This window comes from Mytilus trossulus, chromosome 2 (genome assembly GCF_036588685.1).
Source record: "Mytilus trossulus isolate FHL-02 chromosome 2, PNRI_Mtr1.1.1.hap1, whole genome shotgun sequence".
In the NCBI taxonomy this organism is placed as follows: domain Eukaryota; kingdom Metazoa; phylum Mollusca; class Bivalvia; order Mytilida; family Mytilidae; genus Mytilus; species Mytilus trossulus.
The window spans coordinates 39109693-39135786 of record NC_086374.1 but is presented as its reverse complement, the minus strand read 5'-3'; the positions used below and the strand labels follow the sequence as shown (position 1 = coordinate 39135786).

The 26094-nt window shown below is 30.7% G+C and overlaps 1 protein-coding gene across 3 annotated transcripts; it reads left to right on the top strand.

Moving 5' to 3' along the window:
- Positions 1-641: 641 nt before the first annotated feature.
- LOC134707176 (nuclear factor erythroid 2-related factor 2-like) lies at positions 642-25732 on the top strand. 3 transcript variants are annotated; one of them, XM_063566733.1, is made up of 9 exons: positions 1310-2360; positions 11416-11547; positions 11867-11966; positions 13304-13413; positions 16426-16617; positions 17261-17468; positions 17520-17621; positions 19985-20280; positions 20769-25732. In XM_063566733.1, the coding sequence occupies exons 1-9, from the start codon at positions 1782-1784 to the stop codon at positions 21585-21587; spliced, it is 2538 nt and encodes an 845-aa protein (XP_063422803.1). In that variant the 5' UTR covers positions 1310-1781; the 3' UTR covers positions 21588-25732. The 3 variants fall into 3 exon arrangements, with proteins under 3 accessions (XP_063422804.1, XP_063422803.1, XP_063422802.1); XM_063566734.1 differs by lacking the exon at positions 1310-2360 and adding an exon at positions 642-946 and having other exon boundaries at positions 17261-17621; XM_063566732.1 differs by having other exon boundaries at positions 17261-17621.
- The last annotated feature ends 362 nt before the right edge of the window (positions 25733-26094 follow it).

Here is a 26094-nt window from a genome sequence, read left to right as displayed (position 1 = left end):
TACAGCAATTAAAAATTCATAACCAAATTTTTGTATAAGGTACCAAAGCAACGTCACCGTCAAAAATAAAAATTAACAATATTGAAAGAAATATCGTCGGTTAATTAATAGCAAAATGTATTTTTTTTTTTTATCAAAATAGCAAATGATCCAAGATATAAAGATTCATGTGAATCGGGCCACCGTGACATGCTTGACGAAAATTAAACCGTGACAAGGACAAGAGAACTTTGAAACTTTTTAATCCGGCAGAATCTTTCATGAAGCACGGGTTTGAAAAAATAATGTTGATATATAAATATCAATATTGGTGTATGCACAGAAAATAAACGAAACTAAATACTGTAAATTCAGAAATTATTGCGTGCATTTATTATTGCGATTTTGCCATTTTACGCTTGAATGCGATTTTAATTTTTACGATTTTGAGAAAAGTCATGCTTAATTCAGTTAAAATATTACAAAATGCGAGTTTTAATTATTGCGTTTACAACTCAGTCGCATTATTCGCAATAATAAAATCCTCGCAATAATTTCTGAATTTACAGTAATACAATGCTTGTCAATGAACAATGAACCGTATATATTAAATACAATTATCACGTGGTACTGTTATCCAATCGTTTTCTGTAATTCTTACATAGTCAGGATTGTCATTAAATGGTGTATTGAGAGGTCTAAGGTGTTATCAAAGTGAAACAGTACATGAATTTTATACTTATTGGAAATGTATTTTTCGCGACATAAACTGTGGATTTTATCAAATTAATTCAATGTATTTTCAATTCGTTACAAATCCCAGGTGAACAGGAAAACAGGAGTAAATCAGGTTGTTATCATCTGTGTATTGCCTTGTGAATTAGGTCACGTGTGTTATTGATACAAAATAGTCAAGATGATGGAAATAGAACCTGTTATGTCGGTAGATAATACTTCTCTGACACAAGTAAGTTTTCTATTGTAGTTGTTATGGAAATAAATTATATATATTTATTGATCTAAGGGTTCATCACATTTTCACTGGGAATTTGTGTGATCTTGTGTGACCCAGTTTGGTAAAATGTCATATTGAAATAGAGTCGAGTGACTGGTGTGCCATATCATACTTAATTTTTAGACATTTTTTTTAAATCATCATTTTTTTTTAGATACTTGAAATATAAATGGGAGGGAAATGAAGCGAAAAGGTCATTAGAGGCTCTGTATTTTAATCAATTTCTCGGTTCACCTGTTTGTTACCCGGAAACAAATTAGTAAAGGTGAGCGGAAGTTGTCCTTCGGAGTAACTCGAACTTTTTATTGTTACAAAGAAAGATCTTGAGGATTCCGAATTACTTGACGTCATTTTCTAATTCGCTGAATCACATTTGTTATGAAGATTCTAGAAGAAACAGAGTGTTGCACGAATTTGAGTTAAAATCTCGCACAATATCGATACAAACATATATCAATACAGTCCAGACTACACAATTTATACACTTATAACATCAAACTTTTACGAAACTGGTCTATTTTCTCCCTGTAGTAGCTGTCAGTGTCATGGCAGCCGCGTGCGCTCCCTGTTAAAAATGGGAACAAAGGCATTGTTGTTATTAGCCTTATTTATAAACTAATAATCATTTTGGATGTTTACAAATTTATAAGAAATTATGGATTAGCAATTTTCACCAGCTTATTAATAAAAATTCACAAAGTGAAGGACAAGAAACCGAAAAAAAAAACCCATTGCAATCAACTTTTGACAGGAATTCCACAAAGAACTTCCTGTTGTATTGGACAAGATGCTTAAAGACTACTTTGTTGATGGACTTGTGCAAATTGCCATAGTTCTGAGTTTGTTGAGGACTGACTTGAATAACTACATGAACATTCACTATGTAAATTACCCAGAAGTGCAAGAAATTATTCTTGGATCATCAGCTGCATTAGCTCCAACTAACTTCATCAACAACAACATCAATTCTTTCTATGGCAGTGGTAATCCTAAATCAATTTACAGTGATTTGACATATCAAAATCTTATTCAAGATTTACGTTCTTTAAGACGATTTTCTGTTTGGCAAAGATCTCATTCAGCTCAACAAATAGAAACATTTCTGGTTGGTTTGAATAATTTACCAGAAATTGCAAGGGCACCAGCTGTAGAGCAAAACAACAATAATAATGTACAATCAGAAACAAACACTGATGACCAAAGTGAGGTTGAATCAAGCAACAACAATCAGAACTTAGATAGCAATGATAATGTGCAATATGAAGAAGTTGTTCTTGGTGTTGACAGTACATGTAGCACAAGTAGCTCTGTCTCTTCGAGTGTAAATAGTCAATATGAAATTCAGTTTGATGGTCTGTCAAGGGAGGTATGAACAGTTTAATTAAAAATAGGTTTTCTTCAGCAATATGTGAATTTCCTTCTTAATACCTGTACATGTTGTTTTCATTTTTTATCTTGCATGTGTACAATGTAGATGCAGTTGGCAGTCTAACATTTAATCGCAATTATCAATTCTCAAGAAACGATTGGATTGCCAGTTGAATTTCCATTCTTTTAATGTTAAAAGAAAGACAGCAATAAGGACAAAAAACATTGTTTCTAAACACTTTTATATGCTCAAATAATAGGCAAGTTTGAGGCATTTCTGTCAAAAACATTTGTGTGTTAAGGGGTGTTGTCACTCCCTTTCCAATGTTGAGCGAGTGGTTGGAAAGCTATATTGCATAAATTATTTGGCAAATTGAATTCTCATAATTGCCTTTCAGCACTGCTGTCTTTTGGTAACTGTGATTAAGTACATACAGAACAAAAATTATTTTTCGTTTATCCTGCACAATGACGATCACTAAGATGCTTGGTGAACGTTTATTGCGCAGGGATACAGGTGATCCCCTCTATCTGATAAATGACGCAATAAAGGCACTCATAATTGACGAGGTTTTTTCTGGTGAGAGACAAACTCCAAAGTGGTCGTGCAGTTACTGTCTTTTTATATGACAAGGTTCCATATCATGAGAAATCTACATGTACATTGTACATGTAGGATAGAGTTTGGGAGTAATTGCCTCAAACATGAAGGAACTGGGCTGGGGGTAAAAAGGGTCCAAAACAAGCCTTTTTCAAATTCCTGCCAATAACTTGTATTTATGTTTATTGATCTTTCTGAAATTGTATTACAACATGCCATACATGTGTCTAAAAGGAAAGGCTGGGATTTAGTTTGGGGGGTAATTACACCAAGGGGGTCTAAAAAGATTTGGAGGGTTTTCTAATTTCTATGGGGGTTTATATTTCTTTTCTTCAAGTTTTTGAAATTTGAAATTTTTGGATTTTTTTTAGAAGAAATCTTCAATTGCACAGTATCAAGCTAAAATATTGCGTCCAAACTTGCCCCATTGAACTGTTCAGCGTTTGATATCTGTGTTTGTATCAGGCTGCACTTGGTGAAGCATTTTATTTGCTGTTGCTATACAGTATGACAGTATTTGAAATCATTCAAGGTTAATGAACCCTTCTGTAGGCCTCTTGTGGAAATTTAAGGTGAATGTGAATCAGTGGCGGATCCAGAATTTTTCATAAGTGGGGGCCCGATTCAGTGAATCCCTATATAATCAACAAAAATTTTCCCACTAAAGGGGGGCCTGCACCTAAATCCGCCTCTGTGAGTTAATAAATGAAAACATCCAAAACATTGAATACAAAAGTGGTGCCATTTTGATAATATGCTAAGTAGAAATTCCATTCACTGAGAGTTATGGTCTTTGAACTTCAAAATTCACACAAATTATCAGTTTCCAGCACATAGTTTTTTTCATGTTTGAAGAATGATGTGATGCTTAAATGGTTAAAAGGTTTGATCAAGGTAGTTTTTATGTTGGTATACTGGTACATGTATCATGTTGTCTTTTGAAGACAGTTGGTTTCCAGACAATAACTTTAGTATAAGTAAATAGAAATCCATAAAATTAACACAAGGTTTTTAATGTACATTGTACATAGTTCAGTGGTTGATGTTGGTTCATATCCGTCATTTTTATTTTTCATAATTTTTTGTTTTTATAAATTAGTCTGGTATATTTGACGTTTGAATTGATGCTCTGTTTCAAATTTGGTTAGTGTTGTTGTACCTTAAAAGGAAGGTTAGAATTGATATTTGGGGGTTTTGTTACCAACAGTGCTTTGACTACAGTTATTCTGTGTCAGTAACCTATTATGTGTCAAATATTGAATTACAATCCAAATTCAGACCTGTATTAAGTGTTAATATTGTGTCCAATTTTGCCCCAACAGTTCAGGGTTGGACATCTACAGTCGTATCCAGCTGCGCTTAGCAATGCAATTTATTGATGTTAAAAGTCCAAGCAACTTGAAACTAAGAACACATGTTCTATGAGGTTGATTGTTCTAAATGTAATGCTACATTAGAGATTTTATACAAAAGAGTAAGTTCGGTAAGGGTCATATTTGGCCCCAATTATAAAGTTCCATACTACATGTACAAGATAAAAAATGTTTTGAGTTGACTTAAAGACATGTGAGAAAGTTTTAAACAATAATTTCTGTCATAGTTTAATTCTAAAGCGTTGAATTTTACATCACAGTAAGGTTAAAATTAAGGATATTGGTGAAAATTTATGATCAGGAAACATAGAGCGCAGCCGCCGACAACCTTAATATTCAAGTTAGACATGTAAAATGTCATTACAAACATTAGTTCAAAGATCTTTTTGTCCCATTTGCGCTCTTTGTTTCTTGTCTAAATTTTCAATGGAATTTTACCCATTTTCATTGTTTTTTCATGGAAAATGAAAATGAGCACTATTTGTGTCGTCATGAATAAGGAAGGAACGTAAATTTGCATCAAAAAGACTTATTTTCTATCTAGTCACTGAATTGGCTATTATTCATTGTGATATTGGCTTGCAAATCCCAATATGAAATTAAGGCTAAAAAATGGGGCCATTTTAGGCCCTTATCAAAACCTACTCCTTTCATGATCCACTGAACATGCTGAACATAGTAAATGAAAGTGCCTGCTACAGGTTAAAGTTTTTGGTCAAAGTAGTTTTTGATGAAGTTGAAGTTCAATCAACCTGAAGTTTAAAACACATGTTCACTATGATGATCTTCCTAGTTTCCCTTTAATGCCAAATTTGAGTTATGACATCAATTTTCCATATTTTTTTCTTCATGCTTGAAGATGATGACTTCACATTTGTTATGTACATGTAGTTTACAACATGACAAGTTATGATCATGTTAGCATTTTGTTCCAGTACAATGAAATTTAAACCCGTAGGTGACTAAAAATTTGATGCCCCTTGAATTAATAATCATTCTAATATGACGTCCTTATTACGCTTTGTAAACAAAGCCGTGTTCTAATGAGCACAAAGTATGTTTGCAGGGGTCGAATTTAAGCTTTTTTGTGAACTGGCCAGCTGGACCAGTGGACTGAAAAATCTACTGGTCTGGCTCCAAATCTACTGGTCCTGCAAAAATGACATTAATTTGACAAACACTAATATAAATGACAGATGTTTAATTTTATTTTGAGGCTTTCACGTTTACATAAGTTAGACAGTAACAAAGGAATAGTCTTTATTCTGATTTTGATAAAGGCTTTTGTAATCTCAATGATTTTCTTTATCAAAATCAGGATAAGGACAGAAAAAATATCAACATTGTCTTCCACGTCAACACAATCCTCAGGAGGACCATAGGGTGCCTGACTAGGTCGTCTGGAGTGCTGTCCAGAAATATTCCATATTCAATCCAATCTGAAATTAAACGATCTAGTTTCGAAAATACATTTCCTATCTAGGTCTGTCACTGCAAATTTTTCACATATTGTACAGTACATTAAATTATGATCTACTATATAATGCAACCATTCAAGATCTTTTTCCCATGATTTTTGGTATTTGCGTTTCCTTTTGTCACTTCCATATACTTTATTTCGATCTTCCCTTTTGAATTTCTACTGGTCCGCCGGATCACCAGCTGACAAAATCTACTGGTCCGACGCAATTTTATTCGTCCTGGACTACTGGACTAGCGCTAATATTGACCCCTGTGTTTGACACATGCGCACGAACTTACTGTTTATATTACATTATTTCAATCGTTATCCTTTAAAATATATACATTTAAGCAGCTAACATAAACTTTTATTGTATATTTTCATAAAACAACATATAATTTCCCTGCACATAGTTTTTAAACTTATCAAATTGGAAATGTAATGTACAGATTCCTCGGGGAGGAAACAGGAATAGATAAAGATTTTTACGATATTTTCGTACGCTTCAACCTATGAAAATACCGTATTTGTCCTATTAGAATCGAAATAATTCCTTCATGTCATGCTCTATGCTCATTTTAACATGGGTAGGCATTATATTTGACCACATTTTACACCTCGCTAACGCTCAGTGTAAAATATCGACAAATATAATGCCTACCCATGTTAAAATGAGCATAGAACATGACATGAAGGAATTATTTCTTAAATATATATGAAAATTTGCATTATTTAATTTATGTGCTCTTTTTAATAATTATGTTTTCAATTTTTACCTGAATTAAAGAAAACAAAAAAAAGTTATGAATTTTAGCAAAAAAGCGGGAAGCTAAAAAAAATTTATGTCCCTTTAAAGTACCTTTATAACGGTATGTTTTTTAGGATTATATATAAATGGGCCAGAGGACACCGATTATTTAGCGGAGGGTGCATTAAGTTTTAACCCTTGTCTGTATGTTGGCCAGTCTATACATAGATATAGGAAGATGTGATGTGAGTGCTAATGAGACAACACTCCATCCAAATAACAATTTTAAAAAAGGTAAACCATTATAGGTCAATGTACGGCCTTCAACACGGAGCCTTGGCTGACACCGAACAACAAGCTATGTACGTTTCAAAGATGGTTTCCATTCTGTAGTAATTTCGTTTGCCTCAACTAAATGTTATGAAACTTATACACAATGCTCATTACCAAGAAGTAAAGTTTGATTTTGAATTTTGGTGGTGTCACTTTAACTGTTCTAGAGCTATAACTGTACATGTTAACAAATGAAAATATTGCTGAATTTTTTCGTTTCTTTTTTCTAACTTAAGTTAGCCTCATTAAACCAAAGGCTTAGAGACTTATACACAATAATTATTACCCCCAAACTCAAATTAAGCACAAATTTGAGTAGCGTCACTTGAACTGTTCTTCAGTTACATGTATGTCCCTTTATAACTTAATATGATATGCAAGTGATCATCTGTGTCCCATGGACAAATTGCCGATTTATTTATTTTTTAAATACAAGAGAAAAAACCAATATTAGAGCAATTATTAACATGATTAACAAGTCTTAGAGTTGATGTAGGATTTATAATACTGGCAGATTTTTAAAAATGGCAAATAAATAAATTTGATACTTATGCATGTTCTATGTAGAAGCAATTTTTAACTCCTCTGTTCAGAAAGTGGTGAGACTGCTTGATTTTAAAGAGTGCAGATTTCCTGGAGTCATCTTATTGAGATCCTTGGCAATTAAATCAGAATATAAGGGTATAAATATTTGAAAGTAGTTTTGAAAAAAAGAGAAAAAAGATTTTGTTTTAGAAAAAAATATAATAAATTTGTGCATGTACACATTATACATTGTTATACATGTTATATGGAATATGATTGATTTGAAATATTATAGACTAAATGTTTAGATAAGATCTTGAAATTATTTAAGAAGTTTTCTCAAGTATTTTGCATATTATAATCAGTTTGATAAAATATGTTCAACAGCAAAGAATAAACTACATTCCATTGTTTCCAACATTTTCTACTCAGTTACCCTGCTGTGAACCTTGAGAGAAGAAACCCATTTAAGTTTCAGGTTATATAATATGCAAGGCTTTTGTTTGATTTACATTAAATGGTATTGACTAGATCTTATCGTTTTTCATACAGAAAATAAAGTTTTCAAGTACACAAATCGACATAATGTGTTGAAGTTTCTTAAATATTATTCTTATACAAGTAAATCAAACAAAATGGAGTCCAAAGTCTGAAGTTTTGAGACACATATTTTATTTAATAGATAATATTCCCTTGATTTTTTTTATAATGGAAGTTTTCTCGACTGTCAAAATGTATTTTTTTAGGCTGAAGGTGGATCATCACTTTATATTTCCTCGGATAGAATTTTCTTATACTTTGCAAAAATTAAGATTTTGCCTCAATCTAAAAGTATTGATCAGTGTGCTACTTTTTAAACAACAAGTCCTCCTAAATTGTATAAATAATTCTTGAGAAAACACTTTTTTGTGAATAAAAACAAATATATATGAGATTGAAAATACTTTTGAGCAAGTTTAATTGTTTGAAATCACATTTTGACACCAAGACCTCAATATTCTGATATTATTTTTTCCTTCAGGTAAAAATGACAAAAAAATGTCCAGTTGCAAATATAAGAGCCCAGTTCTAAGTGAGAACATTGGCAATGAATTTCAGAGATTTATAATATTAATATTACAGGCATACATGTATCAGGATGATTAAGTAGTACAAAATGTAATATAAATATGAGGATTAACTCTGCTTTGTGCTTAACATGCTGAACTGTATTGGTGAAAATCATTACCAAGGTTCTTACTCTTGGCAACAGTATAATATCAAGTGAGTGCCATCAATGACAGTTGAAGTTCTTAATGAGGAAAAGTAAAAATGGGGCATGATAATAAATTATATATGATAATTTAAGGAGGTTATCCTGACTTCAGTTACAATCCTCAGGTTTCCCACCATACATTTGTACCTTCAAAGACTGAATAATTATTTAACTTATTAAAATCCTGGAAACATCTTTGAAATCCCCCAAAATGAGAAAATGAATGATTTTGAATACTTAAAACGTGACATGTCTTCCTGCAGACTGTTTCCTCTTGAAATAAAAATGCAGAGCGATAAAAAACAGTTCAGTATGTTGGTATAGTTCAAAGTTGTCTTGATATTCATGCCACATTAACATGTTATCATATTTATAATGATTGCATCTAATATTTGCAACTGGACATTAAATAATTGCAAAAGAAAATTGTTGTCTGAACTAAGTGTTTTTCCTATCTTTAAAAAATCAGTACAAATAAATTCATATTAGAATTTTCAGAAGGGGTGTTATCATTGTGTAGACTTGGTTATAAACCTAATTTGACCTTAACTTGCATGTACTTATTTCACCAAATCAGGTTATTTATGATTTCCCACTGATATCCCACTGATCAATAAAAAAAAGTGTGAGACTTGATTGAGTGTAGGCAAACTACCTTGAAACAGACAAAAAGGAGATGGTTGTTAATTTTAAATATTTTGTAACTGTCAGGTGAACCTTAATATTATGTTTATTTACTTTTAAAGGTTTTTCCATCCACCTCCATGCATAATTACTTGGTTTCTATGGCGACAACCACAAAAAGTGACTCACATGTTTGTTACTTCCTCTCCTATTACATTTACATTGTGTTCATATAAAATAAATTTAAGGGAAACAGATTTTTTAAAATAATTGTTAGGTGTGACACTTTTATTAGTAATAAAGAACAAATAAGTTGATATACCAGTAGTTAAGTTCATAGTGTTTTTAAATGTTATCAGTTGAAGAAGCATATAAAAGAAAAACTTGCACTGTACTTGAATAATCATATGTTCAACATTTGTTTAAAAACTAACTAAAATAAAAATAAAAAAAATAGTTAAAAAAAATATTTTCATTTGAATGGAATTAAGAGGGTATTTACTAGTTTATCCAAGGCGCCATCGAATCGATTCAATTAGTCAGGCTTCAGTGACGGAACTTGATTTTGTGTCCTGGGGCTGTGACACTGCGGGTCAGGTTAGAGCTTTGTAATTGAGGTCATACACCTACTTACCTGAACACACATTTGATTCAAACTTATTGTTCCATGACAAAGAAGCTTTTGTTACCTCATATAGGTAGACAATTTTGTTTTGATGTAATGGTAACTTAACAAGGGTACAGTTAGAAAAAAGATGGGTCATATTTCATTTGGATGACGGTCATATAACATTTGGATGAGGATTGAAGTTGATAGATTAATTAGTAATTCATTTTTCCAGGGTTCATATAAAAATGGTTTCAGTAAACTAACTAGAAAAAAAAAGTTATATATCTGACTAACAAATATAGAGACTTCTATCTGTTTCAAAAATAAAAATACTATTCTATCATCTGCAAATCTAGTTAATAAAGCAAATTATATTATGTTATTAAATTTACTTCAAGCATATACTAAGTGAATGTTGAGTAGATTTTTTTTCGAATAGGCTTTGAATAGCTGTCCATTTCTCAGATAAGATGAATAATTGCAAGTTGAACATGTCTGTCTAGCAGGATTCATCTAGCCTTGAATTTATTTTTTCTTGGATCATTTTTAAGTTTCTGTTATACCTGTAGTATGCCATGCATCATGAATTTCATTCATTGGTAAAGTTGAAAGCTGGCAAGACATTTCAGCCTGTGCTTTCTTGTTTTTTCGTTTCTGTCTCATTAATTTTTCCTCATTTTGTTTTTGTTTATTTCATATTGAATGGTCAATATTAAGGTGACTTTATATGGCATTTCTGATTTCTCATGCCTATGTATTGTTTTCATGGTTGAAAATTCTTTCAGATTAGATCTACCAAAATGGTGCTTGGTTTTATTGGGGGATACTTTTTATGGCTTTGAAACTTTTTTGTTGTGAATCATTAACATGATTAAAGAAAAATGTTGATTGTACAAGAGAATAAAGTTGAATGCAATACTATTCATTATTATGACATAATTGGTAACGCTCCATCTTGAATATTTTCTCTTATAATTTTGCAGGTGTTCATATCAAATGTTGCAGTATAAATTGTAACATTACCATATGGTTTGATTTTTTAGATTTTGGCCATAGAAATGAAACTCAATATAAAACACAAACTGTAATTGAGAACAATATTTATTGTAATTTTACTGTTGGATTACATAATACAAACAAGACAATAGTAATATATATCATTCTACAGTATAAACACTTGTATTTCACAACTTTAAAATGTGTCCGAAAAACTGATTTAAGAAAAAGGGGAAATTTACAAATATGTGTAGTAAACTTGGAATTGAAAACATCTTAATTACAGGGTGTATACAGATACAAGAATGTTGAAGGTACAGATGTACTAATTAAGTCAGTGTACTTGAGATTTCCCAAAATAGTAAATTTAATGTTGTGTAGTCATTAAAGTACAAGTTTATGATATAAATATATTTATATACATGTATATATTTGCTCATGTGTTTTCATCAAGCACGACATTATCATTTATTTCCTGTGTTTATAGGATGTGGGTTATATTTTCTATTATATTTGTATTTTCCAGGATCTTGATCTCATTGAGGTACTATGGAGGCAGGATATAGATCTCGGGATAGGAAAGGAGGTGTTCGACATCAACCTAAGGAAAGAGCTAGAGAGAGAACGAGAAATAGAGATACAAAAAGAACAAATCAAAGTAAGTGCTCAGTCACAATGGCTGTAAAATGTGATTTGTTTCATTATTTCCGTAAAGTTTCTTGTACAGCAAGATTGAAAAACTTAAACATAGTAGGAATGGTAAATATCAAGCTATCAATATTACTGATCATGATTTTAGTCTTAATTTACTGTATGAACATCATGTGCCTTAATGCAAAACAGGGCGACATTTTTTTAGTCTTATAAAAAATAATCTTTTTTTCCTTGCTACAAACATGACAAAGAAGAAAACAAGTGTGAATGATATCTAAAACAAAAAGTAACTATTCATTCATTAACTTCTTTTTCTTCCACAGAAAAAGGAGGAAGAACTGTTGAGAATAAAACTTGAAGAACAGCGCCGTCAACAGGAACAGCAATGGAGATCAGAGAATTTTACTAGAGATGGAGAAACTGGTATGTTATATTGGCAATATGGTCTATTTCTAGTTCAAATTTCAAATTAGGACTGAATAGCCATTAAATAACATGATAAATAGGACTTCCAATGAAAATGTACATCTGAGTCTTCCTCTTATGACTACAAAACTAGTATAAATTTCAATTTGCCATCAAAACTTATTGAACACAGGACAACTTCCTTTGGTTTATATTACAGGAATATTCAACGTGGTGTTCTAATAATAATACAACTTTCAGTATCTTGTTTGTTATAACAAATGGTCTATTGTCTTGAATAATAAGTTTCACTTAGAGTAAGTCTCAGTTTTTTAGGCATAACTGTCATGACTTACTATGGTTAAAACTTTAATTTCAGATGAGTTTGTCAACTTTTACCAAAATATAATTTAGGATTATTTGGGGTGTAAATTTCAATAAAAAAAGCTACACTGAAACTGTTTCAATTTATTTCACTTGCTCATATGTTTAAGAATCACATTGAAACATATTTCATCTTGGAATAAGAAATAATAGTTATATACCTTGCTGCTGAAATGCCATAGGTAGAAAACTATAATTAATGTATATACTAGATAACACACAAGCTTGTTGATTATAGTTAAAAATTCTTGAAAAAAATGTTTGAGCTGCAAGAAAAAACTTATAATGTATGATCTTAATTAAAATTTGTTGCTAAACAATTAAGATTGATAAGATCTTGTCAAGTAAATAGAATATTTAATATAAAACATTTACCTTGTAAAAATTGATCAGGTAATTATCTGGCGCACACCATACTTGGATTTATGTTTAGTAAATTGAAAAGGGAAAATCAATTCTTATGCTTGAAATCAATTGACCAAGAATATGGTAATAAGGAGTTGTCAGGAAGTCTGTAATGTTTCTAAATTAACAGACATAAAAATTGAGAATGGAAATGGAGAATGTGTGAAATAGACAACAACCTGACCAAAGAACAAAGCAGAAAAGAAAACAGCCAAGGCCACCAATGGGTCCCACACCTAGAGGCATGCTTCAGATGGCCCCTAAACAAAAATATGTACTAGTTCAATGAAAATAGGAAGTCATACTAAACTCCAAAACATATAAATGAACTTAATCAAAAATCATACAAGACTTGGAAAGGCTAGAGGCTCTTGACTTAGGACAGGCACAAACAATGCAGCAGGGTTAAACATGATTAGCAAGATCTCCCCTATACCTAAATAGTACATGACACAATATTCCAAATAAGAAACTTAACTTCATGTACCATTTTAGTTATTGCCTTTTTTTTAAAGTTAATTTCAAAGAAAGGCTTAGGGTTTTGCAATGTTTTTATCTGATTTTAGGTGAATGGGTGCCTGTAGGTGGAAGAAATAGAATTCCCCCACCCCCTCAGACTTCTCAACAACTGCAGCAAGTCCCACAGCAGCAAAATGTACAGAATGGTCAATACCAGGTAATTGTTCTTTCAACAAAGATATAATATCAATGTAGATAGATATTGTGTAAATAACGAATTTGTACTTTATGGATAGGCAGTGTAGAAAAGGGAAGGATATAATGATCTTACAAAACAAGCTTAGAATAGAGATATATTTAAAATCATGTTGTTTTGTTACCCATATCAGAAACTGACCACCATGTAATAGCACAATATCACTGAAAGTGGTGTTAAACACCCAATGATCAATCAAAAATAGTAAAAAAAGAAGATGATAAGCATCTAGCATACATGTGGCAGTGATTGATCAGCATCAACTATTAGATTTAAAATTCAAATAAATTACACTGGGAAAATTGTTTGAATAGTTTATTTTTTGGGGCAGAGATGTAATGTCTGTTTAACTGGAAATATATTTTTTTTCTTGACGTTTTTACCTTTTATTACATGTATTATGTAAATAAATGTTAAGACATTGTATGTAACTGTTCATTTTTTGTTAATAACCTTCTATAATAAGGAACATTTGTAACTTTATACAGAAAAAACTATCATTACATCTGACTGGCATTCAATCAAATATTTAGTTACATATTTATAATAATACATAATTGGCAACAATAAGGTGTTTTATTTGTTCTGTATGTTCCGAGTCAATACACACTGCATCATTATAATTGTCAACAGACCTTTAATTATACCATAAATCATCCACACAACAAAACATTAGGATATTAAGATCAGTGGCGGATCCAGAGGGGGGGTTCCGGGGGTCCGCACCCCCCCTTTATTTTGGCCGATCAATGCATTTGAATCGGGACATATGTTTGCACCCCCCTGCACCCCCCCCCCTTTGCCCTGGGCTAGCACCCCCCTTTCGAAAATACCTGCATCCGCCACTGTTAAGATAGCTTTAGATTTGTTATTTTTTAGAGCTAGTTAATTATTAATGTGAAACAAAAAGTAGATCAAAATGAAATGTTATTGGTAGTTTCTCAAATTCAGGATACTTTTCACAAATAAAATAGTAAATGGGTCCTGCAAGGTGTACTATGTTGCTAATCAATTAATCTAAATCATTATAAAATGTTAAATTGAAGTTAACTTTTTATTTTAACATCTTATTTTATATATAGAAGAAACTAATAAAGTAATTGATTTCATATAGAAATAAGAAGATGTGGTATGATTGCCAATGAGACAACTTTCAACCAAAGACCAAATGATGTAGAATTTAAGAATTATAGGTAACCATAAGACCTTCAACTATGAGCAAAATCTGAATAGTATAGTGAGCTATAATACAAAATAGGCCCCCTATAAAATGACAAGTATTTGTACTGTGATCAAAAGATTTGACATGGAAGACAGTTTTTGAAGCTATTTCATGTAGTTGAAAAAAAGGTGTTATTATGAAGTCCTTTAGAAATTCTAAACTATAAGGTATCCATTAACAATCTACAGTTATTGTGCAATGGTATCAATACAACAGTTTATTGTTAGAAAATACAAACCATTAAATATCACTCTCTAATATATAGAGACCCAAACAAGTTTAATAAAAAGAGTATTTAATCAATGCAGTGGGAGTGGCTCCATACAATCATTGATATTTATAAAGCCTTTGTTGTCAGTCATTTTGTGTGTATTGGACACAAAAGTATTGATGTTGCTACTGATTTATGTATGCAATAATTTTTTGGTTGAATGTAAAAGCAGTTTTATTGTATTAATTATATATCAAGCAATTTAAATTATTTTCTAAAGAAAAAAATTGAAATAATATATGTCGCCGTCTGAAAAACAGACTTCTTTAATTGGGGTGACTGTGTTTGCTTATTTTAATGTATTATTTAATGGCTTTCTCTGGAAAGCAATAGTTTTAAAAAACCAATCACAAATGTAGTGTAGGTCAAGACTTGGCACTTAAGTATATTATGTTGTCCTTGAACTCAATTTCTTGGTCTATTTATGATGTAAGGTGTACATGTCCATTATTTTCATGATAAATCAGTTGCTAGTTTATACTGTAAGTGATAGGTCAAATGCATTTGGTCTATTGAAGGACTAAACATTTCCCAATGATTGTTTGACTTTGATTGAAAAGAAAAACAGAAGTTTAATTACATGGTGTTAATATCTTTCTCAAAGCTTCCTTTTCAGTATGTTATTTTAGAGAATTGGTCACATTTCTATACATGTATTATGATTGTGAGTTTTCTCAAAAATCATAGTAAAAAACATTTACTCCTGATCATTGGCATTTATTTTTCAACATAGACAGTTAAAAAGTGGATAAGGTGTCTCTGTTTGTCAAGTTCCAGTTAAGGCTGGCGGTAAAACTCAAACATGCAAGACAGATCGATTTATTAAAAGTTAGGTAAAAGATCAATAGTGTTAGAATTTTATATTAGAATATTTTGAACACATATATTGATTGTTTCAACTTTTCCTGCATATGTAGCTCTCTCTTTGTAGTCCCAGATAAAAGGTCATATTTTGAGGTTACCTGAAGCAAACATTAAGTAAATTTTCTACTTAGTTTGAAATCAGAAATAAGTTTTTGTGCCACAAAACATTTTAAAACATCTCTCTAGAAATTGATAGAGTTCTTTTGCATACTGAGTTAGTTTTTAATTAAGAAGATTCTTTGAAGTGGAAAAAAGATTAGAATACTGGTTTCGCATTTTCTTCAAAGTATTCTATAACATTTTATATACAACAGCAAAATGTTACTGAAGCCATAAAAACTTCAGAAGTTTAGGAGGCCATCATTATTTATTTGATTTAGATAAGTGTTTGGTTTTCTAAGGGTAACCTAAATGCTTAACCATTTCTCCTAGCATCATTAGATTGTCTTTCTAAAATTGGAAAATAAATATATAACCATGACATCAATGAAAAAAAAAATGTACACTACCATACACATTGTTGCACACCTTTGCATGCACATGCTTACCTAAATATCATGCTTTTATTGCATTGTCTTTCAACAACAATTTTAATGATATTGTCTTCTGATTTCAGAACTATATGCCCTATGAAAACACTATGCCTGTGATGAATGAAATGCCACAGTCCTCTGGAGAATATATGATGCCAACCCATGTAGAGCCTCAATATCAGTCCCTTAGGATACCTCATGAGAATGTAGATCAGCAGCAGACACAGCAGCAAAATATGACAAATTTCATTCCACAACAAACAAATTATAATCAGGTACATTGTGGTCAACTATTTCATTGCCTTAGACAACTTTTGGTCAACTATTTCATTGCCTTTGACAACTGTTGGTCAACTATTTCATTGCCTTTGACAACTTTTGGTCAACTATTTCATTGCCTTTGACAACTTTTGGTCAACTATTTCAATGCCTTTGACAACTTTTGGTCAACTATTTCATTGCCTTTGACAACTGTTGGTCAACTATTTCATTGCCTTTGACAACTTTTGGTCAACTATTTCATTGCCTTTGACAACTTTTGGTCAACTATTTCATTGCCTTTGACAACTGTTGGTCAGCTGTTTCATTACCTTATTCAACTATTGGTCAGCTATTTCATTGCCTTTGACAACTGTTGGTCAACTTCCGTATTTCATTGCCTTTGACATATGTTGGGCCATCTATAAATTATAAAAACACCAGAAAAAATATATTGCATTTTTTCTCAAGCCATTGATTCTAAGATAATTATAAAAAAAAACATTACAAGAGTAAGAAAAAAATTTGCTTTTTAGTTATTGTCCTTGAACAGATATGTGAAACACGAGTACATAGGAACTCAATTTGTTTTATTATAAAATTTTGTCTTTTGAAAAACATTTTTTCAAAGTATTTATTAATGGTACTTTTTATTTACAGACAAATCCATACAATCAGGGAGAAAGCTTCGAGGAACGGTGGCAAGATATTGTCAGTATGTTGAATTTGTCCCAGAATAATTCAGGAAACATGTACAATGGTATGCCTCAAAGTATGCATGCTTTGATGGGTCATAATGCTAGCATGTACAACCAATCAGATATGTCATCACCTCTTATGCAGTTAATCCAGTCAGTACCAGCAGCAGGTAGAGACAACCAATCATCTGCCATGATACAAAATATTACCATGCCAACAGCTGGAGACAACCAGTCATCAGTGTTATTGCAGAATGCTTCAATGCCTGTTCCACCTATGAATAATTCCATGAATCCATCTTACAATTCATTCGACAACTCAGGTATAGTGAAATTATACAAAGTAGAACTTAAAAATTATGAATCTTGAGAATTTGCATGAAGTACTGGCAAATTTACCTATGAGATGAATTAAAATTGAAGTATCAAATGAAATCTACATAATAAAATATGAGCAGAGATAAATATATTGGCAGTGTATTACTTGTCATTTTTTCTACAACTTAGTTAGAAAACTATATGTTTATAAGATTGATTAAATTTACAAATAGAATCATATTCAAAACAGTGTGGTCCTGGCTATTGATTGACGACCTAAATTATCCCATTGACTGGGACAGATTAGGTGAACGTTTGTCTGTAACGACCATTGCTCACTTCTTACTTATTATAGAATTTAAACTGTGGGGGTCACCAAAGGTTCTTAACGCCTTTAATAATAAAATTATACGAAAAATTATTCAGGAATAACCTTTATGTTTTGATTTATATTATTGATATAAATCAACACTCCGTATTATTCCGGATTCTTTTTTCGAATTGCTTTATTTAGGTGTTGAGAACCTTTGGTGACCCCACAGATTCAGTGTCTTTAACAAGTACATAGTGAGCAGTGATTGTTACCGACAAACGTTCACCTAATCTGTCCCAGTCAATTGGATAATTTAGGTCGTCAATCAATGGCCAGGACCACACTGTTTTGAATATGATTCTAATTTCAGGGATGGGCACGATTACTGACAAATGTAATCGATTACATGGAGGATTTTTGTGCAATCGATTAATAATCGATTACTCAAATTTTAGTATGTAATCGATTACAATCGATTACTTTATCAAAGGTAATTACATTACTTTTCGATTACCGTCAATTACATGCTTCAACATTTCAACAAAAAATAACATTAGTAAAACACAATTATATTGCTCTTAACATTTGTAAATGGTGGAAATTAAGAACTTTACCAAATGCATCATTTAAAGCATTGTTTCTAAATTATAAGCTAATACCAGGTTTTTTTTTTATAAAATCTCTTAATGAAGATTAGAAATATTTCAAAAAATCTTGAAATTTTGACTTTCAACCTAAATGAAAGATGTTATCGCATTGCAACAATCACTTATTCATAACTAAATGATATTCAAAAATTTTGCTTTCTTACTAACTTACGTTAAAAACATATTATAGCATAGTTAATTATAATGTTTAAGTAAAATTTATATAAAAAAAATAGAATAATTAATTAGTTCAGCTAATTTTTAAAATCAAACTTTTTTTTATAATGACATGCATGATTTAAACCTTTTGTTTGGATAACCAACCTAATTACAGATTATTTAACTGCCACTGGAGTACAATTTATAACCTGGGGTCAAATATTGTAAATTTCCTTCTTAATAATAGACATAAGATAATTGAAATAAAAACAAAGTATGTTTGTTATTGATGAGAAGACTTTGATCATCTAATTAGTAAAGACAAGAATGTTGTTAAGATTTGATACTTCCACAATCAAATAATATACAAAAAAATATTTATAGTGTCAAAGGGATACATTTATCTATTTCTAAAAAGAATTGCAATGCATTGTCATTGGTTGTTAAAAGGATTTTGTGTTCTTTTTTTAATTTAATTAATATACATGTATATCATAACATTAAAGAAATCAACTGTTTTTCTATTCTAAGCTTTATTTTCAGCTCTGATTGAAAATGATGATATCAGGAAATTTAATACAAATAAGCTTACTACTTATAAAAATGTAGGGCAGAACTTAACGAAAGACAGATATTGCTTAAATAACATCTTAGACAGTTTATTTTTAATTTTATTATTTCAAATCTATTTTCTTATTTTAATATTAAAGCTCAAGATTGAGTTATTAACAAGCATATTCATCCATTTGTTCCAAAAGCTAGATATAAAGTAAATTTAAGGTATAGGGGATCTGGTTGCTCATAATGCAGCTGGAGACAATAGATAGAAATAAAGCAGTTGCTCAACTCTTAAGTATTGTTGATGCATAATATTTTATCTGTACTACTAAGTGATGGCATACATATCTTCCTCTGAAATAGGTTATTTTTCATCAAACTATTTTACTAAAGTAATCGAAATGTAATCGAAAAGTAATCGATGATTACATCCAAATTTTTGCTGTAATCGATTAAATTACGATTACATGTAATCGAAAATGTCTTCGATTACAGATTACTGTCGATTACTTGAAAACATGTAATCAATTACAATCGATTACGATTACAGAATACGATTACCCCATCCCTGTCTAATTTAAACTCATTTATACTCTTGTGTTGGAAATTCATTGTTAAATATATGCATTGATTGTATGAAGCACTAAATTTAAGCTTATATCTTTACATATTTGTTATTTTATCAAATTAGGTACTTGCCAGCAAAATGGTAATTTCACACCCTCAAATCCAGATTGTGGTATGACAAGCCAGCGTGATTTTGAGACTGGTGATCTTCTTTTCCTCAATGATAGTAGTCCCATGAATCAAACAGAATCCTTGAAAGAAGTAGAAGAGCTACTGCCTGACATCATTAACACTGAAAATTTAACAGATTACAACATTACTGAGTTGGCCTTAAATGATGGCTTGCGTTCCATGCATATGCTTGACGAAGAGAGTAGTGAGTCAGGAGTATCTATGGGTAGTTCTGGATCACCAGTACAAGTAAATATTTAACATTTCTGTATTCAAATTTATATTAGGATGGTTCATGGGATGGTATGAACTTGTATTGAGTAAAAGAGGAAATGAAATTATTTAAAGATGTTATAAAATGATACCAAAGATTCGCTTTATTCATTGCAAAAGCACTGACACATGAGGGAATAAATAAATGGTATCCATGGTAAAGTAAATTAAGACTAAAACTAAATTAAGGAAAAAACATATTGTGCAATATATTTTGTGTCCTTATTTTAGTTTAAGCTTGTCTTTCTTTTCTTGATTTTACTACCAGACATTTACAGTAATTTACAGGGCTAGTTTGAGAGTGGATTAAGAACTATCTACAGTTCAAGAGGACTAGTTTTAAGTCAGTGTTGATTGTGTCTTGAATCTAGTGAAAATTCAAAAACAAATGTTTTATAATTATCATTGAGATATATTCTATCGCTATATGACATTGTTTGAATTATATATATTTACTTTTTCAGGATAACTTCAGTGACTCCGTTATGTCTCCTTTTGATGGTGCAGGTGGAGCAACTGGGGGTCAAGATTATGGTGAATCACCAAATTACAAAGGTCCCAATTTTAATAACAATAATAATAATAACAACAAAAATTACAATGGGTACAACAACAGTGATAGCCAATCAAATTGTTCCTCTGTATCTAATGATACTGATTACCAAATAGACATGACAAGATCCAAGCATATTCATCATAATCATTCTTACCCGCTACAGCCAGGACAGGAACCCAAAGAGTACAAGAAATATACATACAACAACGATAAACCTAGGCAGAAAGGACCACACTGTCGTGACAAAAAACGCATTGCTGAATTGAACATTCCACTGACTCTTGATCAAGTTATTGAATCACCAGTGGAAGAATTCAACGAAATTTTGCAGATGCATAAATTTTCTGATCAGCAGCTTCAACTGATCAGAGATATCAGACGCAGAGGCAAAAATAAAGTTGCTGCCCAAAACTGCAGGAAACGCAAGATGGATGTGATTGTAGATCTAGAGGACAATATGTCTTCCCTACGTGAGAGAAGAGATCGACTTTTAGCGGAGCGACACACGATTGACAAGCAAGCAAGGGAAATGAAAGACAAATTTGGAGTCCTGTACAGAGAAATTTTCCAGTCCTTACGTGATGAAAATGGAAGACCATATGATCCCCAGTTTTATTCCTTACAGCAATCCAGTGATGGCAATGTTTTCCTTGTACCACGAAATATGACAGCAGATGAACAACAAGCAAAACTTAACAAAAAAGTGAAGAAAGAAAAGGAAAAGTAGTTCAACAATATTAGATTTTAAGACTATGGAGGGACACTACCTCTAAAAATGTGATAAAAGCAAGCCTTAAATGAAGCACAAAAATCAGGGTTTTTGATGGTGTACAAAAAAAGAGGAAAACATTTGGCATTTGGTTTTTAGTGCATTTTGCATTTGAAATAACAGGATTTGCATTTATGGGTTGCACATATTCATTTTACTTGCAAATTCATTTATAGAAACTTTAAACTGGCACTATATTTATTAGAAGCAAATCAAAATTTCACATTGTTTTATGATATATAAATATTAAGAATGAATTTTATTTTTAATATAAAATTATTCACATAATTGTTGATCTCAAAGTCCAGCACTGTCAGTGTTAAGCATAATATAGAAATAAAGGTGCAAAGTATGGACTCAGTTACCCATCAAATTATCCTCATAATTAATTAAAACTTAACATAATGCTAAATTTATCAGAAGAAACTTGTTACACCTAATATTCTTTCATTAATACATAAAAATACTAATATCAAAATGTTTAAAATGAAGAATAATTATAATTGGCAATTATTTGTCAAGTATATCTTTTGTGCATGTGAATTTTATTTACATGATAGTTACATTCCATTCTTGTGTAAGAGCCAGGTCATTAGTACTGTTTGTTATAAAGGAAGGCGTTTGGGAATTAATCTTTTATTGTATAGGGGTCATACATTGTGAAATGAACCCTAAAATATGCTTAATCCATTTTATTTAAGATGCTTACATTTTTACATAAATTTTGTTTAAGCATTGTATCAGGTGCCTTGTTATTAGGAATGTTAAATTGATTTTTTTTATGATTATATTCTTTTAACGAAAAACCTTTCCCGTGTAGGGGTAGAGTTGAGGAGTCACGTTTGTTTAAGCAACCAACAATTTGTTTCATTATAAATGGTTCTTAATGTTGTTGTCAAAGAATACATTCACCAATCAAATTGAATTTGAAATCTTTAGATCACACATCACACTGTCAATTATGGAGTCCTGAGTTTATTAAAACTGTCTCTTCATACATCTTACAAATGTCTACTCAAGATGCAAAGCTTTAAGCAAAATAAATGGTAAAACTTTGATTGTGTAGAAATTAAGATATGATTAATTCCCACTAGTATTATATGTGAAGGAGCATATACTAGTGATATATATGTGTAGAATATAATCACTTTTTTGTTGAATTATAAGTGTCTATGTGGTGCTTTATGTATCCTTCATAGTAGAAACCTGACAGTAAAAAGTGCTAAAAAAGGCCATTATAAAAATATTACTCTTTTTTCCTCATCTGGTTTCTTTCTTTTTAGTTTAAAGAACAGATTTTCAGAAAAGTGTAGAAATAGAATATGCCTGCTTTTTCTATTATTGAAGAAAAATAGTTTTGGAATATTTTTATTATGGCCTTAAGTATTAATTTTTTTTGTATTTATTTATTTATCTCATTTAACTTACAACATGATCAAAAATATATATATATAGTGTACAATTTTTACTTGAATAGTTAAGGGAATTTGTGTTTACAGTTTTTTTTATTAAAACTGATCCTAAGAGGAGACTGAGAGGGATGCATTTCTTTGGTGTAGCTAAGGGTTTGTGTGCAAAGTTTGTTAAACTGGAACTGGTTCTTGTTTGTTTAATGTTTTTATGTTGTTGAATTATTGTTATACACTTGTTATTATTAACTAAAACTTAATTTTTACACAAATTATTGTTTTAAATATTTGATGTTTTATTTTGTCATAAAAGAGAAAAAAAATTGAAATAGGTATTTGATATATAGTACTGTTTGTCAAATCTGCAAAAATAATTATATATTTGATTGAACCAATGATAAATTTTTCAAGTAAAGAATTTTCCTTTAAACAATGATGGTATAATTTAAGTTTATAAGGTATTAGGACTTGAATTGTTGTCCTGAAGTTGCATGCCTACCATTAGTTGGACATTATCAAATTTTCTGTTGAAAAACCTTGAAGTTATATTGTTTTCCTAAAAAAAAATCATTACGCAGCGTTACATGTTTTATTGTGTGGAAAAGGGGGGCTTACATTTCATTAGTATGGGTTCTATTTAAGTTGCATGCAAAAGGATTCCAAATGGTTGTAAATGCATATTTCAAAGATTGTCTCTAAAAGATTATTTCAAATTTCAAAAATATTGCCACATATTGTAAATCAATGATTCAATTATTATTATTTTTTATAAAGAAAAAGGATAATGATAGTTTCTATTATGATAATTTACCTGCATAATGTAGTAATACCTTTAACATATGAAATCACAGGGTTGGGTTATTTTTGTCCAATGTAATGTTGCAGTACTACTTATAATTGTTTACATGTATGATAGAGAACAATACATTTTGGGCTTTCAGTAGAAGGATTAAGAGTATAAAGTTAAGCAGGTGTGTATAATAAACATTCTATAGAGGTGTTATTGTTTCACTTATAACCATTGTTATGTTTTTATATCACATATTATGTCATAATAGTCTATAGCAAATAAGTGCATATTGTGTGCAGTGTGAATGATGGATAATTAAATAGGGATGAAACAAATCCTGAATTTGAATATAAGTAATTAAATTGATTTCAGATTTCTCAAAATTATAGGTATTGATTCTTGCTTTGCTTCATAGATACTTCACTGGAAGGTACTAGTCTAAAAATAAACTTAGTAGGTCAGTTATCTTTATAATCTAGTAACAAGATATGTCACAGATGCAAAGATTTTTGCGACTGTTTTGAAATTCAAGAATATTTGCAACTTCAATTATGATATATATCATTCAGATTTTTAAGTACATATCTATCACAAAAAAAAGTATGTGTGTGTATGTGAATAATATTATATAGAACAGATTTACCAAGTGAACCTATATGTAATTTGGTGACATTCCATGAAAAGAGATTTATCACAGTTGGTAAGAGGGATATGCTGTATATATTTGTTTGAAAATATATATAATTACAGCATATTATTGGTATTAAAAATATTAACTAACAAAGCCTTTTACAATGTATACCCGTGAGTCATATATTGTCATGTAGTCCATTCATCATCAAAAAGGACATCATCTTGTACATCATATCATTTATTATTTCCCATCCTTTACACTAGAACATTTTACATATATTGATTTAAGGGTCTGCAAAAGCCAATTATGAATATTCAGCAATGTTTTGAATTTAGCTTCCTGCTTACCATTTAAGTAATTTGTTTTTAAATTAATTCAAACAAAATATATATGAACATTAAGTATTCAATACATACAAATTGCACATTATGATCATTGGCCTATTTAAAAAGTATAATTTAGGTACTGCCTTTTAAAGCATCTTTTGAAAACATTTGTTGTTTACTCATTTCAGTACAATTACTGATTCATGGAGATCTTTATGGTCATGCATGACATATCAAAGCAAAACGTTTGTTCAAACATTTTTATTTCATATTCTTTTCAACAATTAAAATCTTATCATCGACTGAAAACGCTACTGGCAGCTCACTAATCTGAGATTAGATAAGACCGAAAACTTCAGAATTGGCCAGAGTAATTAGGAAATTATTATGTCAGGTGAAAATAATGTGTTAATGATGAAGTTTTGTCAAGTTAAAAGACTGGTAAGGTTATGAAGAAAGTATGGAAGTTTTTATAGACCTTATGTATTGAAAATAACCAGGGCTCATGACCTTTGTCAATGTTAATATAGGTCTATCAAAACTTCATTTATTAGATACAAAAATCGTAAGTGTGGTGAAAGTAAAGTCGGTAGAATATTTTTATTGACATAAAAATCAGAGTTTACAGAAATTGTCTGCTAGCATTTAAATCAGCAGGATCAGATATTCAAAGATGAATTAACATAATAATAATAATAATAATGACATAAATTTATCCCCCCAGTGATAAATACATGTTGGATAGTATTCACACTTTATTTTCATTTGACATAGATATACTAAACATTTATATGGGAAGTTATACATAATAATAATTATGGGAAGAACTGTCAGCGATGATATGATTTAAGTAGTTGTTGTAGCTCCATCATTGTACATAATGGATTGTCTCATTATGGTTGTGTATCAGATATTGTCTGAACAATAAACTTATTTTATATTGATTCTTAATTTTACTATGTTGCCATTATTTTCTCTTAGCAAAATTGTTGCACACAAATTAATTTGACAATGATAGACACTGAAGTTTGTAGTCTTTAAGATGGATGGATGAAGGAACCAAATGACATAAAAGTAAGCAACAATAGGTCACCATACAATATAGCAAGCTATAAAAGACCCAGCAATGACAAATGTGCAAAAATTCAAATGAGAAAACTACTGGCAAAATATATATATAAAACAATAGAAATATACCATATCTACATTGTAGAGGTATAGTGGTATAGAGGGTGGATTGTGATCTCACAAAACATGTTCAACCATGCTAATTTTTGTGACTGTCCAAAAGTCAGGAGCATTTTTA